This window comes from Bos taurus, chromosome 8, assembly GCF_002263795.3.
Source record: "Bos taurus isolate L1 Dominette 01449 registration number 42190680 breed Hereford chromosome 8, ARS-UCD2.0, whole genome shotgun sequence".
Classification (NCBI taxonomy): domain Eukaryota; kingdom Metazoa; phylum Chordata; class Mammalia; order Artiodactyla; family Bovidae; genus Bos; species Bos taurus.
Window position 1 is genome coordinate 55,713,877 of NC_037335.1, and position 17,747 is coordinate 55,731,623.

The 17,747-nt window shown below is 41.4% G+C and overlaps 1 protein-coding gene across 14 annotated transcripts in view; it reads left to right on the plus strand.

Moving 5' to 3' along the window:
- Positions 1 to 17,287, plus strand: part of TLE4 (TLE family member 4, transcriptional corepressor) — a 154,866-nt gene extending 137,579 nt beyond the window's left edge. For 13 of the 14 annotated variants that reach the window (XM_024995558.2, XM_024995562.2, XM_024995563.2 and 10 more), the window contains 8 exons: positions 340 to 533; positions 1,045 to 1,121; positions 9,170 to 9,419; positions 10,604 to 10,851; positions 12,199 to 12,346; positions 13,057 to 13,207; positions 13,560 to 13,636; positions 15,594 to 17,287. In XM_024995558.2, the coding sequence (XP_024851326.1) occupies positions 340 to 533; positions 1,045 to 1,121; positions 9,170 to 9,419; positions 10,604 to 10,851; positions 12,199 to 12,346; positions 13,057 to 13,207; positions 13,560 to 13,636; positions 15,594 to 15,701 (1,253 nt within the window). In that variant the 3' untranslated portion in view covers positions 15,702 to 17,287. 14 annotated transcript variants of the gene reach the window in all.
- Positions 17,288 to 17,747: the final 460 nt, after the last annotated feature.

Sequence of the window (17,747 nt, forward strand, 5' to 3'; positions counted from 1 at the left end):
TGCTTCCTGTTTTTAAAGAAATTATAGCAATTTAAAGAGTGTAATATATTAAGAGTACAATGATCAGCATGGACTGGCTGTGAGTTTTTTTAGTCCGAATCAAGCACCTAGCACTTACCCTGTCTGACACATAGTAGGTGTTCAGTAAATTAAGGCAAATGTTTGAACCTTGATGAAAGCTTAAATGACTTTTGCAAACATTAAAATAAGCTTATTTGAATTACAGATCCTATTTCTTAACATATGTAAGAACGTGTTACTCATTGTATTCATTAGACCTCATTATTATTTCCTGTGTGTGTCCTTGGTTTTTCTCCTCCCTTCTGTTTGGGTCTGTAGCTTCAAGCCTAAGGACTCCCATGGCAGTACCTTGTCCATACCCAACCCCGTTTGGGATTGTGCCACACGCGGGGATGAATGGGGAGCTGACCAGCCCCGGAGCTGCCTACGCAGGGCTACATAACATCTCCCCACAGATGAGCGCGGCTGCTGCTGCTGCCGCCGCGGCTGCTGCCTACGGGAGATCACCAGTGGTATGTTGTGAACTTTTACAGAATAAAAGTATTTCAGAGCTCAGAAAATGGCCATGCGTATTTTTGCCTAGGGTAGTTTTTATAGCTTGAGGTATCTGTGGAGCAACCTGTGCTTATTTATAAATTAAACTGCATGTTATTATATTGTACGATTCATTTTCTTTCATAAGATAAGGGCAGTTTTTGTGTGTAATAGTCCTTAAAAAAAAAAAAAGTCAAACCTACAGAAGTAGAGCAGATAATATAATAAATGTAGTAACCCCTTCAATTGCATCATGAGCGTCAATGATAATAGTGGTTTTTTTTTTTATGTTTGTTCCACCCCCAAGTATGTGACCATGAAATCATGTATATCCTTCTATCATTTCATCAATGAATACTTGTATATTTATCTCTAAAATCACATTTTAAAAGCATCTATTCTCCTAGAATTTGGAAAGGTACTGAGTAGGATGAAATGAGTTAATGTAACTGTGTTTATTTCTGCTGCCTTGCTTGGGAACAATTGTAGGTTGGATTTGATCCACACCATCACATGCGTGTGCCAGCGATACCTCCAAACCTGACAGGCATTCCAGGAGGAAAGCCGTGAGTACCAAGCTCTGTGCCTCGTGTTCACTGTGTGTCTGGGCCCTCACTGGCCCTTTAGACTCTGAGAACTACTGGGCAGTGTTGGCAAGTTCCTTCAGCTTGCAAGGGTTTTTTTGTTGTGGGGATTTTTTTTTTTTTTTTGGCAGAATTTTTTTTTTTTTTTTTCTTAGCACAAGGCAAGAGGTAATGAGGTGGGGTTTTAGATTTTCAATTTAAAATCTCAAGCTTCTGATGTGGAAATGCAAATTGTTGGGGCATCTCTAGTAGTCAGATCTTCTCTACATCTGTTACTGGTTTCAAGGCAATTCTTTTATTGTCTTGGGGGGAAAAAAGTCATCTTACGTGCAAACCTAGATGCTCAAAATTAGAGCATGTTAGGGAACGACATGCCAAACTTCAAAGGCTAAAAAGAAAGAAGCTCATTTGTGTTTCTGGCAAAGGTGGCTTGCTCAGTTGGCTTCCTGTCCTGTGAACCGGGTATTTGGAGCCTCTACAGTCTCATGCCCCCTCCAGCCATGAAGGTGAAACACACACAGCAGTTGTTCCAGCCTCTTCTTGTATGTTCCGATCTCTCCCATGTGTCATTCCTTATCCTTCATTTTAATCCACTGCACCTAATTTTCATTACTGTCTATGCACAGCTCTCTGCTCTTTGTAGTGCTCACAGTTTATGCTTGTTCAACAAATGATTGAAGATGGGTGCCAGTCTCCTTTCACTGACCTCCTGTTGCTTGTTTATTCACTGCTGTACACGCAGGCATTTAGTTGTCATCCTGTTGTTTCCTGCCTGTCTTCTTTTTCCCCCCCCAGTTGCTGGCCCCACAGCATTAAACATGCCTGACCTTGACCCTTCCTTCACTTTCCACCTGATGTTTCATGTTCTTGGCTCTTCCTCTGTAACTTCTCTGCAGACTCTACCCTAAACTTCCCTGTTGCGTCATACACAGTACTGGTTCCATAGCCAGGTTGCTCAGTAAATATTTGACTGATTAATAAGCAAGTCAAGGCAAACTAGACTTTGAGTTCCTTGAGAGTTGAAGGTTTAAATATCAATTACCATAAAATTCTCTGTGTTTGTGCCTGTTCGGCAAATAGTTGTTGACTGATTGACAAGTCTTGTTGACCAAGAACCCTGGTGTATTTGAAGGTGAAAGTTTGGTCTGTTTCAAACAGTGACTAAACAACAAAGTCAAGGGATTAATTGAATAAACTGAATGCCAACAAGTTTCATATAAACCAGTGGAGATGGAGAGGTTTCTTGAGGGAAGTGGTGTGGTCCGTTTTCAGTACTGTGTGGAGTTACCACTTAGTCAGCAGGCAGGTGTACCCAGAGCTGTAGTGTAACCACTGCCAGGTGAGGTGGTGCATCACCCTTTCAGTAGGGGTGGTGGGTAGCAGGATGGCTAAGAGTCTTTGTTCCTGGAGTTACCAGGTCATACCTAATGCAGTTGGCAAATGACATCAGGAAACCCCAAAGATAGCATGGTGTGTTCAGCGGGGGTTGGGTTCTAGAGTGTAATAGATCCAGGGTTGAATTCTGACTCTGCCGATTGACACTAGGAAGGAACTGACTTTTTGCAGAGTTTCTCAACTTCGTGAGCCTCAGTTGGCTCATCTTTAAAAACAGGGCTGGCACCTCCCTGATAAGAAGGGCCCGAGGATGAGATGATATGATAGAGGTTTAGTCCAGTGTTTGGTTTACAGTGGCTGTTCAGTCACCTGCTGCATCATTTCCTCTTGAGCTTTGCCCAGGTTATTATCAGTTTTTCAATTGCTTATGCAATAGAACATAGTGGGAGGCAGAGATACTGTAAGAAGATTAGACTGAGTATATTAGATCTCTCTTCCTTTGTGTGTGTGTCTTCAACAAGGTACCACGACATACAAATTAGCTCTCATTATGCATATAGAGAGAAATACTTGAAGAGATGATGGAATATGGCTTCTAGATCACAGGATGGAGAGTTGTGACACTTGTGCATGTTTTTCAACAGGAAAACTATCTTTTGTGCTACAACATAAAACATAATAAATCACCTAAAGGCTTTCTTCACCATATACACAAAGGAACTGCTTTTCTTTAGAAGGACTTGAAACATTTGTGCATCTCTCTCCTTGTTGTTTTTTTTTTTTTTTTTTAACAGAATAATTGCTAGATATTATCACAAATTATAATTAAATGCATATTCCAAACTAATGAATAAAATAGCATTTACTTGCTAATTCACCTTGGGTCCTCTTGCTTATTCTGTTGAATTAACAGAAGTTCTTCTCAATAAGTAACTGAAATAACAACAGAGTTTAATTTTAACATCAGCTAGAAGTGGACTTTTTTCCTCACATGCTACTTATATGAGGCTTTTATAAATAATACAAAAGTATTCAATTGAAACCGTTGCACTAATTATATTGTGGGAGATGGCATGTGACTTCAGCCATAACAAAAGGTCTCAGGTTTATGGGTTTTAAGCTGCTCACAATTCAGAAATTCTTCTCTGCTGTTGTTTTTATTTGTTTTTATAAAGCACGATTTTTCAAAATAGGAACAGTTCCTGGCACACAGTAAACTCTGAAGTTTTATTTGTTGGCTGGTTCACCTTCTAGTGGGTTCATATGCTCCCAGAACCCAATCTTCTCTCCTACTGAATGCTGCATGGAGTGCAACAGCCAGACCTTTCTTTGTGAATTTAGGGTCTAGTTCAGTCGTATGAGACATCAGATACTTGGAGAAGGTGTCATGAAGTTTAGAAGTGATGAGTGTGATGTTATGGAACTAGGCCTCTCAGAGAGGGAGGAGGAAGTACAGGTGGGAACGCCAAGAACCTTCTAAGCTGTGCTGGGTTTTCATCCAAATATGATGCTCCAAATAAAATAGGATCCTTAATACACATGTTTTAAACAGGTCTATTTACAGATGTCTGAATTGTTTGAAGTATAGTTCTGTCAGGAAGTCCAAACTTCCTTTCTCTTGACCGTCTCCTTTGGAGACCACTCATAGTAGCTCTTTGTAGTTTCATCTGCCGAGAGGCAGAAAGAGAGAGAGACGGGGTAGAGAGGGTGGGAGAGACAGACAGGGGTAGAGAGGGTGGGGGGAAGAGAGAGAGAGTGTGTGTATGTGTATGTATGTATTTCTCTGGCTTCCTGCACCTGTTACTTCTAGCCCTGTATTTTCGTGATTTGTTGGACATCTCAGCTAGGCATCTTGAGCGTGTATTACTTGCAGTACAAATTTATTACATTCACAAAGTGCTTCCCCAGGTTTACCCGGTTTTCAGAGTACTCTGTTCCTTGTTCCCGTGTGCTCAGAACCTGTCATTATTGGCTTCTTCCTCACTTCTCTTCAGTTAAGTCCTATAGAATTTTATATCCACTGTTACTTCTAGTGTGTCATCCTTTTCCTGACCTGGTTCAAGTGCCCCGTTGCCTCTCATTTAGATTATTGGATTAATTATCATCCAATAATTATTGGATGAATTTTGCATTAATAAATATTGGAAAAATTATTGGCTTAATTATTATCTAGATTAATAATTGTCTTATTCCTCCTATCTGTTGTACTTTGTGCTACCAAATTTATTCTGAGTGGCTTTGCTCCTCCTCCTACAAGCATTCTTCAGTAAAATCTATTTGTGAAATTCTCAGGCTAACCTGTACATAGTATGTGTGTGTATGTATGTGTGTGTGAGAGAGAGAGTTACTTTATCAAGCTAGCTCCTTTGCCACTTAACTGTGTTGGGGGTCATTGCTGAATTAGTGAATTCCTGAATTAAAACCAATCCAGGACTTCTCAAAAATCATTTCACCTCATCCTTTTACAGCTGTTCCCTCCAACCTGGAAGGGTTTTTCCATCTTCCTCCCTCTTTGGTGAAGTCCTTCCATTCTCTAAAATCCATCTCCAGTACCATGTCTTTCATGAAACATAAGGTTTATTTTTGCTTTTTGAACCACGACAGAACTTCATTCTTCCATCTTGCACCTGGTATTGTAACCCCTTTTATACTTTTCTCATCATACTTCCTAGATTATAAGCCACTTACGGACAAGGCCAACATCTTACCTGATTTGTGTCTCGGCATGACATCTGTATCAGAATATGTGAATAAGGAGTATTGATGCATTTAATTAGATAGAGAAAAGAATAGATTTTCAAGCCTGCACCTCTCTCATTTCTAGGAAGGTTGGCTTTCATTACACATTCCAGTACTCTTTGCTAGCTACACATCAGAGTTTGTTGAAATCTGATAAGTATGTACTAGAGCTTTCTTTTTTCCAGTCTTAAGTATCATTTATATATGTGTATTTATTTATACGTTATATATATATTTTAATAGTAAACAGAGGGCTACATTATACCCTTAATGCAAGTAGACTCTTGAAATTCTTAATTCAGGGAGTTCCAGGAACATAGTAGGAGCTCACAGAGAGGTTGGGGAATGTCAAGAATGTCATGTTGAAAAACCTCGAAAGAAGTTATGTGCCTGGTTTCTTAACTATTTAAATTCTCAAGGCTCTTTAAAAATCATTAGTTATTCTAGAGGGGAGTGAAGGGATATCTTTTCAAGGAAATGATCATTAAGAATGTATAACATCATCTCTAAACTTGGAATAATCTTTTCTTTAAGATTTACTTAATGACCTCTTAATTGCTAAATCCATTAGCCTTTGTCTCCCCTCAGAATTTCACAGCCTTCCCCTCCTTGCCTGAAGTGACACCTGGCTCTCTGCTGAGGAGACTCTCCACCTGCAGCTCTCCATGGGCTGCCCTTTCATTTACTTCACGTCAGTCATCCTCAGAGCCAATGGCAGGCTTATAAAGGCTGTGCCGCCCTCCCCACCTCCTGTTCCATTCCAGTGTCTTCCAGAACTAAACTCATTCTGCCTTCATGTGAAAACCCATCCCATCTCAAATGTGTGCCTGAGTCTCCACCCCCTCTTCTGCCTTGTTGGGAGAGTTCTCAGGTAATTTAAGACTTTATACTTGGCTTGGGGGCTTCCTCCACGCAGAGGCTGCCGTCATCCTGGATGTCCGTGGTATGCAAGATCAGCCCTTTCATAACCTCATTTCAGGGCTTGGACCACGTCGTCTCTAATGAACTTCTGTCCTCTTCGATATCATTTATCTACTTAATAGACCCCAGGGAAGACCTTGTCATCACTCTCCACTGTGTCACCTTCATGAGCCCCACATGCCATCGAGAATAGCATTCTCAGCCTCTACGCAGCCACAGAAATCTTTGGAATTACAAATCTGTTCCCAGCTTTCTTACTGTCTCTCAAGCCTAGGCTACCAGCTTCTCCCCTAGATTGCCACATTAGTCCCCTGACTAGTTTTCCTTCTTCCATTCTATAGTCCATTCTCATCCAACAACTAGAACGATCATTTGAAAACATGAACTGAATTGCATCACTCCCTGCCCTACACAGAAGTCTCCAGTGACTTCCCGTTCTGCTCAGAATAACAGCCCACACTCCACAACACAGCCTCTAGGCCTTTTTAACATGGGTCCTGCCTATTCCTCCATCTTCTCACTCTCCAGTGAGTGCTCGCTTGCCTCCTCACATGGCTCCTCTGCTAGAACTTCAGATTTGCTGTTCCCATCCTGGCACACTCTCCTCGAGGCCCTCTATATGTGAGACTGGGTCCTGCCTTCAGGCCTCAGCTTGTATACCGTCTCAGACCTCACTGTGCACTTTTAGTCTCTCTTATCTGAAACCTTGTGTGTGTGTGTGTGAGAGAGAGAGAAAGAGAACTGCTGTCTGAGATTATTTATTTATCTGCTTATATATTATCTCTCTTCCCTTCTAGGATGTAGGCTCTGGAGATAGGGACTTTGCCTATGTTGTTCACCTCTGATTCCCCACCATCTGATGGTACTTGGCACATATTGGGCATTTATTTAGTAACTATTTTCTGACTGAGTAATGTAAACATTCTGCCTCACTCTGGCCTTCAGTTCACCATCCTTTCCCTCCTCATACCATCTTCCTTTCTTGGCCAAGGTAATTTAATACCTGCTCTTTATATTGCAGCCCAGTTGCCCCAAATGGGGCAATTTTCCCTGTTCTGTCAAATTCTCCATTGTTCATAGCACTGACCATATGACAGCTTTATTTATGTAAGTATCTCACTGATGCACCAGTGTATCAGCCCTTCAGCCCATCTGCCAACTACCCCAGAACCCAAAATGTCATTTTAGGAGAACAGGGGATATGTGAGGTTTTTTTCTCTTTGTTGCATTAAGTGCATCACGCACTGGGATACCCGAGAAATACATTATTGACCATCTGTGCCCCCTTTGTACGTTATCATGTCTCCTGATTTTCTTTCTCTCTGACTGCTCTTGCTGGGGTCCCCTAAATGTTGTAAGCATTTTCTTAAGTTCTGTATCTAGTCTGCTCATTGCATAATCTGCCCCAGATTTATCTTTTTCTGCTCCTTTAGCTTCAGCTCTCGCCACTTTGTGGATGAGCACACAGTGATCTTTCTGACCTAACCTCTCTTCTGAATCACAGTGCTCAACTTCCGGTTGAGATGTTTGATTCCTCACCTGCCCTCAAGTTGAAGAAAACCATACTGTTTACCTCCCCACATATCTCCCCTTTGGTTATGCCTCCCTGTCACCCTCACTAATGTGTATTGTAGCCTCACTAGTCACTTGGTTCCAAGCCTGAGCACCCTTCTCAGCATCTCTCTCTCCAGGCCACACATCCAACACATCTCTGAGTCCTGCTGCTTTGACCAAAGAAATGTCTTTCTTGGTTTCCCAGCTTCCCACCACTTCCGCCCTCAGCAGTCTGACATCCTGCTTCTCTTCCATATCCTAGTTCTCAGTGTAGTCTACAGAGCAAGAGAAAGCCCTCTGCCCTCTGTCCCCAAATCTTCCACAGCTTTGTCCTTTCTGGGGACTTTCAAGATGTTGTTGATGGTATCCTCTCAGTAATGGGTCAGATTTAGATGCGTGTGGCTATTCTGTAGACTTGTGCACCAAAAGTCTAGAACTAGAAAACTGTTTTGATTTTAAAACTTCCTGAAAGATCTAGGCTCCTATCCTTTGTCTACCCATAAATGCTTTTCCTTGGTATGTCTTTCATAAACTCCTTCCCGTAAACAGAGCACATTCTAAAGCTCCATGCCAAGGAACATGACATCATTTCCAAAGTGGGCTGCTGCCCATGACGTTCCCCGAGACAGGCCCTGCTCCCTCCTGCTCACTGCCAACATCTCGCGCCTCCTGGAACCCAACTGGCATCATAACAGTCTCACTTGTCATCTGTTCCCTGAATTCAGTGCCTTAAGAATAGAGGTGTCTATTGAGGGAGGTGCTTGAACTTAAGTGAACCAAATGCTTTTACAACTAGAGAGTTTTCCCTGGAAATGACTTGGAAATGGAGCTGCTGATAGGCACTAACAGGTGGGCCTCTGGGGCAGTCACATGGGAGGCTTTTTTAGGTTCTGATTCCATTGGGAATTATTGGGATTTGTTATTGTCAGGTCTGATGGAACTTTATCCAAAAGTTTTTATTCTTTTTGGTGGCTCATATGCCATTTCACCATGTAGGCTTAAAGCATTGTCATGCCTTAAAACTTCATAATTTTAGCTTCTGATTTTCATTAGTAAGTCACTTGATTGGAGTGAGGTGATCTATAGGTTAAAATCGTATCACAGGCTTCTGAATCACCTGAATTACAAGGCAATCTCAGTTTGCAAAGTGACTGGAGGTGTAGATAGTATACTGGGTATTGGTAATCTTATTTAATTCTCTGAGAAGTATAGGTAGCATTCACTCCATTTTAAAGATAGAGACTGTGTCATTACTGATATCATACGGCAGGTAGCGAAGAGCTGACCTGATATTTGATCAGAGACTTAGCTCTATGGCTCTGAAAGTTAAGTTCTTTCCACTATATTCAGTAAATTTGACCTATTTGCAAATCTTAAGTAGCACTGAAAATGTTTTATTTTTCATCTCATTACAGTGATCAGTTAAGTAACATTTTTCACATTCTCCTTTTTCCTGTCTTGTCTCCTTCCCACTGTCTTAGGGCATACTCCTTCCACGTTACCGCAGATGGTCAGATGCAGCCTGTCCCCTTCCCCCCGGACGCCCTTATCGGCCCCGGCATTCCTCGACACGCTCGCCAGATCAACACCCTAAACCATGGGGAGGTGGTGTGTGCGGTGACCATCAGCAACCCCACGCGACACGTGTACACGGGTGGGAAGGGCTGCGTCAAGGTCTGGGACATCAGCCACCCTGGCAACAAGAGCCCCGTCTCTCAGCTCGACTGTCTGGTGAGTGGACATGAATAAACATGTTTTAAGCCTTCATTCACAAAATAGGCTGGATGTACCGACAGCACGCAGATTGATCCCAAGTGGATGGCTATCTTCAGTGGTTTTTAACTTGGCCGCTGTCTTCTTTCAGTTACTCCGGGTAGATTCATCTGGTTCTTCACATGTGGCATGCACTCCAGTACAGTTTTCATTCACCCTGCCCAGTTCCCGGGAGCAGGCAGTTTACTCGTCTTCCTGTCTGATTAAAACAGTTAAAGAAAACTAAGACAGGACTTCCTTGGAAGTCCAGTGGTTAGGACTCTGCCCTAGAGGGATGGGTTCAGACCCTGGTTGGAGAACTAAAATTCCATAATGCCACTTGGCGGTAGCCAAAAAAAAAAAAAAATACTAAGAGCCCATGGTGGTTTCTGTGAGAGTGCACCCAAGTATCAAAATCTGTCACTTCTGAAGACAAGTAACTTAATGCTTTGTGTGATAAACATTAGCTACCCCCTTATCTGTCTCATGGGTATTTGTCCTTCAGTTAAGAAATTTCAGTTTGATTTTCTTCCTTGGATAAACAGGAGAATTTTTGCAGCAGCACAGAGCTAGATCAGTTTACCATAGTTACACAAGACTCCCGTAACCTCATGAGCTGAGGACTTGTCTTTTTCCTGTCACTTAACACACCTTGATCAAGCCTTTCCTCTGTTTGGGTCTGCTTAATCAAGCCCACAATGTCCCTTGGCCAGGTAATGCAGGGCCTGGCGATCGGAAGGGACTGCAAGGTGTCTAAGTCCTTGGCACTTTCTTGGAGGCAGAGAAGCAGGGCCTTTCAGCAGCCAGATCACTGTACCCAGTTCCCAGGCCTGGCTGCTCCAGGGTGGTGAGGGCTGCTGAATCTGTGGGTGCAAATGACTCTGGCAGCTGGTTGACTTGCTGATGGTGGGAGTGGGTCTAGATCTTTGTATTTTCATGCTAATTAAGATTAAATATCTCAGTACTAAATTTTGTAGATCAAGTTTAAGTACTTCCTTAATTTCATGTAATTTGCTAGCATTAATCCACTTTATCATTGTCATAAGTGAAAATGGCTCATTAAAGCCAGGAGGGAACACAATACTTTTATGGATTTCTGCTCTCATGTTAATGCTGTTTTCCTTTCCTCATGAGTAACCTCTTGATGGGTTTTGTCTCTACAGAACAGGGATAACTACATCCGTTCCTGCCGATTGCTCCCTGATGGTCGTACCCTAATTGTGGGAGGGGAAGCCAGTACGCTGTCCATCTGGGACCTGGCAGCTCCCACCCCGCGCATCAAGGCAGAGCTGACGTCCTCAGCCCCCGCCTGCTACGCCCTGGCCATCAGCCCGGACTCCAAGGTCTGCTTCTCGTGCTGCAGTGACGGCAACATTGCTGTGTGGGACCTGCACAACCAGACGCTGGTGAGGTGGGTCAGCAGGATCCCTCGCCAGGGCCGAGGACTTAACTGTGCTGTGTGTGTGTGTGTATTTTCAGAAAGATGAAATACAACTATCTTACTCAAAATTGTTAAGAGGAGAGAGCCATTTTAAGATACCGTAAAATCTTGTTTTCTGTACCATTTGAACTTTATTGGATAAGGGCTTCTTGTTTCTTTTTTTTGAATTATACTAAGCACATCCAATTCACATTTTAAAATACGAGGTTGATTTTACATAATTAATACATGTAAGGTGTCCATGAGCTCATTAGACACCTATAATTTGCCATCTGTGCTAACAAACCATCCTTGTTGATAGACACTCATTGAGAAGGTTCACCGTGTGTGGCTGTCTCCTTGGTGCCATGTGTATCTGACACAGTCTTTCTTTTTGACAAATAATCATTGAGCTTCTACCCTGGGCCCAGGCGTTGTGTCTGGTGTACCTCACCCTGAAACTGTGTAGATAATCTGTAGTCCCATTTTTCAGGACGAATAGAAGTAATTGTATTTGTGTAGAAATGAGGTGATAAAGGATTGGCATTGATAAGAAAAGCCCTAAAGCACATGTGATCTTCAGGTGTCAACACCTGAGAGAACAGGAGACAAGAGGCGTGAACTGCTAAAGGTTTCTGCGGAGATTGTAATGGAGCCCAGTGACAGGGTGAAGGAAAAGAGACCCCTGCTGTCCATCTGTAACTTATTTTGCAGGATGCAACTCTGAATGATTCTAAAAACAAAGTAGTTATCACTTTTTCCCCTTTAGGGTAAGGCTGTTATGAGGAACTGCTTCTAATCCCCACCCCAGCACCCGTTTCTTACACATTTTATATGCTCCTGGGGCAGCCTCCTATGTTGCATTGTTGCTCAAGGGCAGAATTTGTCCTGCCCCTTCCTATGCCCCTCCCCAAAGCTTTCAGAAGGGAAAGATCTCCTACATATTCCCACCTTCTCTCCTTCCTTCCTATCCCAAGGATAGAGTAGGTCTCAGATCATATCTTTGATTAATTCATATTTATGTAGCTGTGTTCTCTTGTTTCAGATGGATATCTTTTTCCTATCAGTTATTTCAGTCATGTTTTAGCATATGAGTAATTTGAAGAGTACTTCCTAAGTTTTCATAAATAAAAAGTGCAAGAGATTCAGCATCTCAATTAAACTTTAATCTCTCTACATATATGCTTTGTTATTATTTTGAATAATAGAACACCTAATAAACCGAAAGGAAATATACCAATCAGGCCTGCAATGAAACTGATGACTAAGGAATTTTAAACTGAGTTCACCTAAAAACTTAAAAAGTTCAAGGACTTTTCTCCATGTTGGCATCTTCAGGCAATTCCAGGGCCACACGGACGGGGCCAGCTGTATTGACATCTCTAATGATGGCACCAAGCTCTGGACGGGTGGCTTGGACAACACGGTCCGGTCCTGGGACCTTCGTGAGGGGCGGCAGCTGCAGCAGCACGACTTCACCTCCCAGGTGTGTACTCGAGCACGTGCCATCTTAGAGACTGGGTTGTGTGAGATATATGAGAGACTTGAGCAGCTATTCGTTTACCATGTGACACGAGTGGTAAAGAACCCACCTGCTGATGCAAGAGACATAAGAGATGCGGGTTCGATCCCTGGTTGGGAAGATCCCCTGGAGGGAGGACATGGCAAACCCACTCCAGTATTTTTGCCTGGAAAATCCAATGGACAGAGGAGCCTGGTGGACCACAGTCCACAGGGTTGCAAAGAATCGGACACGACTGAAGTGACTTAGCACACACATATGACTTTGTGAGATATATCAGAGACTTCAACAGCAATTCCTTTACCATGTGACAGTCACTTTTGACGCTGAATTAGTTAAGAAAAATTTTATTATTGTCAAAGTACAATGGTATATATTTTATTGACAGATTTTTTAAAAAATTTCATTTATTACAAGCTTTTTGCAAACTTTTATTTCAATAACCATTACTCTGTAGACCTTTGAATTTCTCACAATTGATTAGTAAGTTAGATTGTGGACATCTGACTCATTACTTGGGGTTACACACTTGCCTTGATTTCTTCCTGCACAGTTAACATTGTCTTGATGTCTTTCACCATTTAAGTAGTATCCCCAGAGGAAGCAGTGCCTCGCCTCCCTGTTAAAGGAAGTACATCCTCTGTAGCCACCATCGTCACCTGTTTCCATTCTAGATCTTTTCTCTGGGCTACTGCCCGACCGGAGAGTGGCTGGCTGTGGGGATGGAAAACAGCAACGTGGAGGTGTTGCATGTCACCAAGCCCGACAAGTACCAGCTCCACCTGCACGAGAGCTGCGTGCTGTCGCTCAAGTTTGCCCACTGTGGTAAGCAAGCCCCCGTGTCCACCATCTGCCCTTCTACCTTCCTGCTGCTTTGTTTCAAGTCTGGTCTTCAGTTCATGGATGTATCCCTTCTCAGAATTCTGTTCCTTTCTCACACATACCTACTTCCCTAATACTATGTCATTTTCTGGTATCTGTCTACTTCATCCCTGTCCTAAGTATAAATAACTCATTTATATAATGTGAGAGTGGGCTTTATCTTGCCAGTGAAAAGAAACTCTTACTTGTTTCAGATGAGGTAAGTTTTCTGTGTATCATTGAAGCTCTGTAACACAAATCTTGGGACTCTGACAAAGTAATAGACACTGCCTTTTTTGAAACCCTATTTCTTTAGGCAAATGGTTTGTCAGCACGGGAAAGGACAACCTTCTGAATGCCTGGAGAACACCTTATGGGGCCAGTATATTCCAGGTAACGCTTCGCATGTGTAGCCTTCACTCCCAGTGTGCTCACCGCATGGTGCTTGGTGCTGTGTGGTTCTCTCTTCTGTTTACATGTTAGAATAGAAGTTTCATGTCTTCTCTGAAATTTTATGTTTTGCACTGTGGCTTTTAAAAATTTTGTGTAAAATTTGAGCATTTTGCTTGAATACTAATTAGCATGTTATCAATATTTCTGTCCCCTCTACCCCAAAAAGAGTGCTAAAATTTATTAGGAAACTAATAAATTTGGACTAATTTTATAAACTTTTATTCTTATTAACTCAGTAGTACTTTGTGTAGTTTGTGGGATTATTTGTAGGAGAACTGGATTGTTGGCAGGATACACACGTACAAGCCTCATCTCTCTTGCTAGTATGTGAAAATTTCATAAGCAAGTCAAAGATTACCTTTTTAACCTTATGTATTTGGGATGCTCTTTCCTAGGTGGTTTTAGGAATAGCATAATAGATTTGCAGCCTTCTTAACCACGTGGTATTAAGTCATCACAGAGGAGATTAATTAATTTGAATCTAAAACTGCATATATTGAGTGAAAGTACTGTGTAAGATAATAAAAATAGCATATTTTTGCTGTCTTGAAGTTTATAATGTAACAGAGTGGTTTTTGTATCATAACTTTTGGATGGTCCCAACCGGCACTTTTTTAAAAAATGTATTTAGTTTTGGCTGTGCTGGATCTTTGTTGCTGTGTGCAGACTTTGTCTAGTTGCAGTGTGCAGGCTTCTCATATGGTAGCTTCTTTTGTTGAGGAGCATGGGATCTAGGCTCGTGGGCTCGATAGTTGCGACTTTGGGGCTCTAGAGTGGGCTCAGTAGTTGTTGTACACGGGTTTTGTTGCCCCGAAGCATGTAGACTCTTCCTGGACCAGAGATCGAACTCATGTCCCCGCGTGAGCAGGCAGATTCTTAACCACTGGACTACCAGGGAAGTCCCCAACCAGCACTTTTTTGAAATATGAAAATATTTTAAGAGTATATCTTTTTGTAATAAGTGTGTTATATCTTGTATCTGCTGGTTTGGGAAATAAAATGTATTTAATACAGGTTGCAAAGTGAAAGTTTGGGAAGTGCTGGTAGTAGGTTAGCATCTACAATCTACATGTCAAACATTTATTTTTTTTAACTATTCAAAGCCCCAGTAAAATCTTGTGGGATTTGTTTATTTAGCACAGTTAAAAGTTAACTGTGAATGCTTTGCAATTGGTGTAGTTGGTGTACTTGAATGTGGTACTGGAACTCTATGAGGGATACATTTTTTCTCCTAACTGTTGAACTCACTCCCACTTGCATATTTACGTTCTGTTTTTACATGAGGGTCAACTAGGATTTATATTAGAAATATTTTTACATTCCCTGTCTCAAAAAAAATAGTCTTTTCAGTGCAGTTCCCCCTTATTTAACCTCATCTGGACTCTGAGACTCCCCTCTGAGGTGACAGATGGGTAAAATAGGGCCAGACAGGTTAAGTGATGTGTCTAGTGTTCTGCAGCTCCATCTACACCCAAGCCATCTGAGTGAAACTGAGGGTTTTCATACTGAGAACACTGCCCTTAGCTGGAGACCAGGATTTGAAGTAAAGCCTTCCTTCATCAGCAGGGGGAATTGTACCATGGACTTGCCTGGCGCTCAGTGTCCCCGTCTCCGCACCACTCCCAACCCCTCCCACCACCTCCTACCCCCACCCACCCTCACCCACCCTCCCACCCCAGTACAAGAGCCTCCAGACCAACAGAGGGAAAGCACCTGGCTCAGCCGTTTTAAGAATATACCTTAAAGGGACTTCAGGGACTACGTTTTCTCCTTGGGCTCCTATTTTAGTCAAGGGAACATGCTCTGCTTCTTTTTGCTCTGAGTCCTCCAGTCCTGCCTCTCAATATTCATAGGTTTTTCTTTCAGTCTTTAACGTGTTTGTGTGTCTCTTTCCCAGTCCAAAGAATCCTCATCGGTGCTCAGCTGTGACATTTCTGTGGATGACAAATACATTGTCACTGGCTCTGGGGATAAGAAGGCCACAGTTTATGAAGTTATTTATTAAGGACAAATCTTCATGTGAAATGGACTCCTTCTCCTTGTAGCACTTTTTTCTCTCATCCTTCTGTTCCCCCGCATCCAAAACCAAGGATTTCCTATTACTCATTGCAGTTGTGGAATCAGCCCCTCCTCCCCCACTTCCTCCCTGCTATTGAATTGTGAATACTCATTAAGAACCTGTGATATCAAAATCTTCAGCTATCTACTTGGAAGATCATGGATAACCCTACTTAACAGTGAAAGGAATCTTTAATTATGTATTATATCTGTAATATATTTATTTTGTTTAAAGAAGGCTTTCTAACAATGACTGACTAAATAAAGCTGTCTGTTCCTGCATTGGTAATGAAGATGCGTTGTACTTGATACCCATCCCCCCCTTTTTTTGGCAAAGGAGGGGAAAGGAAGGTTTAAAATAACTGATTAAAAATGTCACTAAATGTAGACTAATGACTGTATAGAGATGTGAAATGTATAATTACATATGGAAGCAATATGTTGCTGTGTTGTTAGATTTTTTTGTTTTTGTTTTTACATATTTTAAAAGATGTTTGGAAATTTAAACCATTAGAATGTGACAGACCACATCATATTCATTTGAGTCTATTCAGACAACTTTAACAAATATATCTATAGCTTTAGATTATATTCGATAAAAGTACTTGGACTTTTTCTTTTTTTTTTCTCTTTTTTTGACTTGTTGACAAGTGTCTTTGTAATATGTTTTTAATTCCTTTTTTATTGTATTATAGACAGATGAACAAATTAAATTTGGCCTCAAAGGGAGAACTTAATCCCTTCTTGATATTTTTGCCACATTTCTTTGCAAAGGGAGATGTATGCCTTTGGGCAGTTTTGTCTACGATAAATTAGGGGCTATTTTTTGGCATGTTCTTTGGGAATGGCGCAGATCCAGGGGAGGAGTCCTCCCACTGTGCAGGTCACGTCTTTTACAAGACAAGGACAGCAGAGGAGGATTTGCAAGGGCCTCCCTCTGAAAGCCAGGAAGAATGGACTCTCACCTGGGATGAGGACTTGCTTTCTTTACCTCCAGTTCTTTCCATGTCTTAGTTGGATGTCCCTGAAATGGACACAGACTGTGCCATTGTGCCGGAAACATTGTTGTTATCTTTTATGTTGTTGTTGTTGTGTTAAACTATGATATGTGACTTCTTTTTTTAATTATTATTATTTTGTTCGAATGCTTTAAAAAAATCTTTTAAGTCTGTGGATCTGCTGATGTACAGTGCCTTTGCTGCTATGGATCAAAATCAAGAGAACTGTGTAGATAAACTTTATTGTATAAGTAGAAAATTACTTAATTTCATACTAGAAATGGATGGATGCTGCAAGTTGAAACGGACTGTCCATTGACGTTCCTAGTGTGGTAGCAGAAAACAAAATGGTGTCTTAAGTGCTTAGTGTTTGATGTCATTAACAGTTTCGTAAAACTCTACAGTGTAGAAAGATTTTGATACTAAACTGTGCATTGTACATAGTTCTAATGCATTGTATTGACCACCAGTACTTCTATAATGGTAGATTGTTTGTGCATTCAGACTTTTAAGCATTAAACATAAATAACTTCTAGTATGCTTATTTCTAATTCTTTGTTTTGCTGGCTTTAGTTTTTTTTTTGACTGTGCCACTCCTTATATATATTAAGACTTATAGTTTTATTCAAGGGAGATTGTTGTTAAAAAGTCACGTGGGCTTTTTATTGTTGCTCTTTTAATTCTGTTTTTGTTTTTACTTGAGAAGAGCTAGAAGGGAGAGTGGATAGAAGTTACTGATGACAGGTTGCTACCAAATATTTATTGACTGCCTCTTTAGTTTGTCAAAAAGTTGGCTTGTTACTCAAAAGTCTTGATGTCTTAGAGCTGTACTGTGCTGTGCTGTTCAGTATGGTTACCACTAGTTTGCCATTTGTGGCTATTTAACTTTAACTTGATTAATATTAAAAATTCAATTTGTCTGTCATACTAACTACATTTTAGACGTTCAGCTTGCCACATGTGCCTAATGCTATCATGTTGGACTCCATAAATTT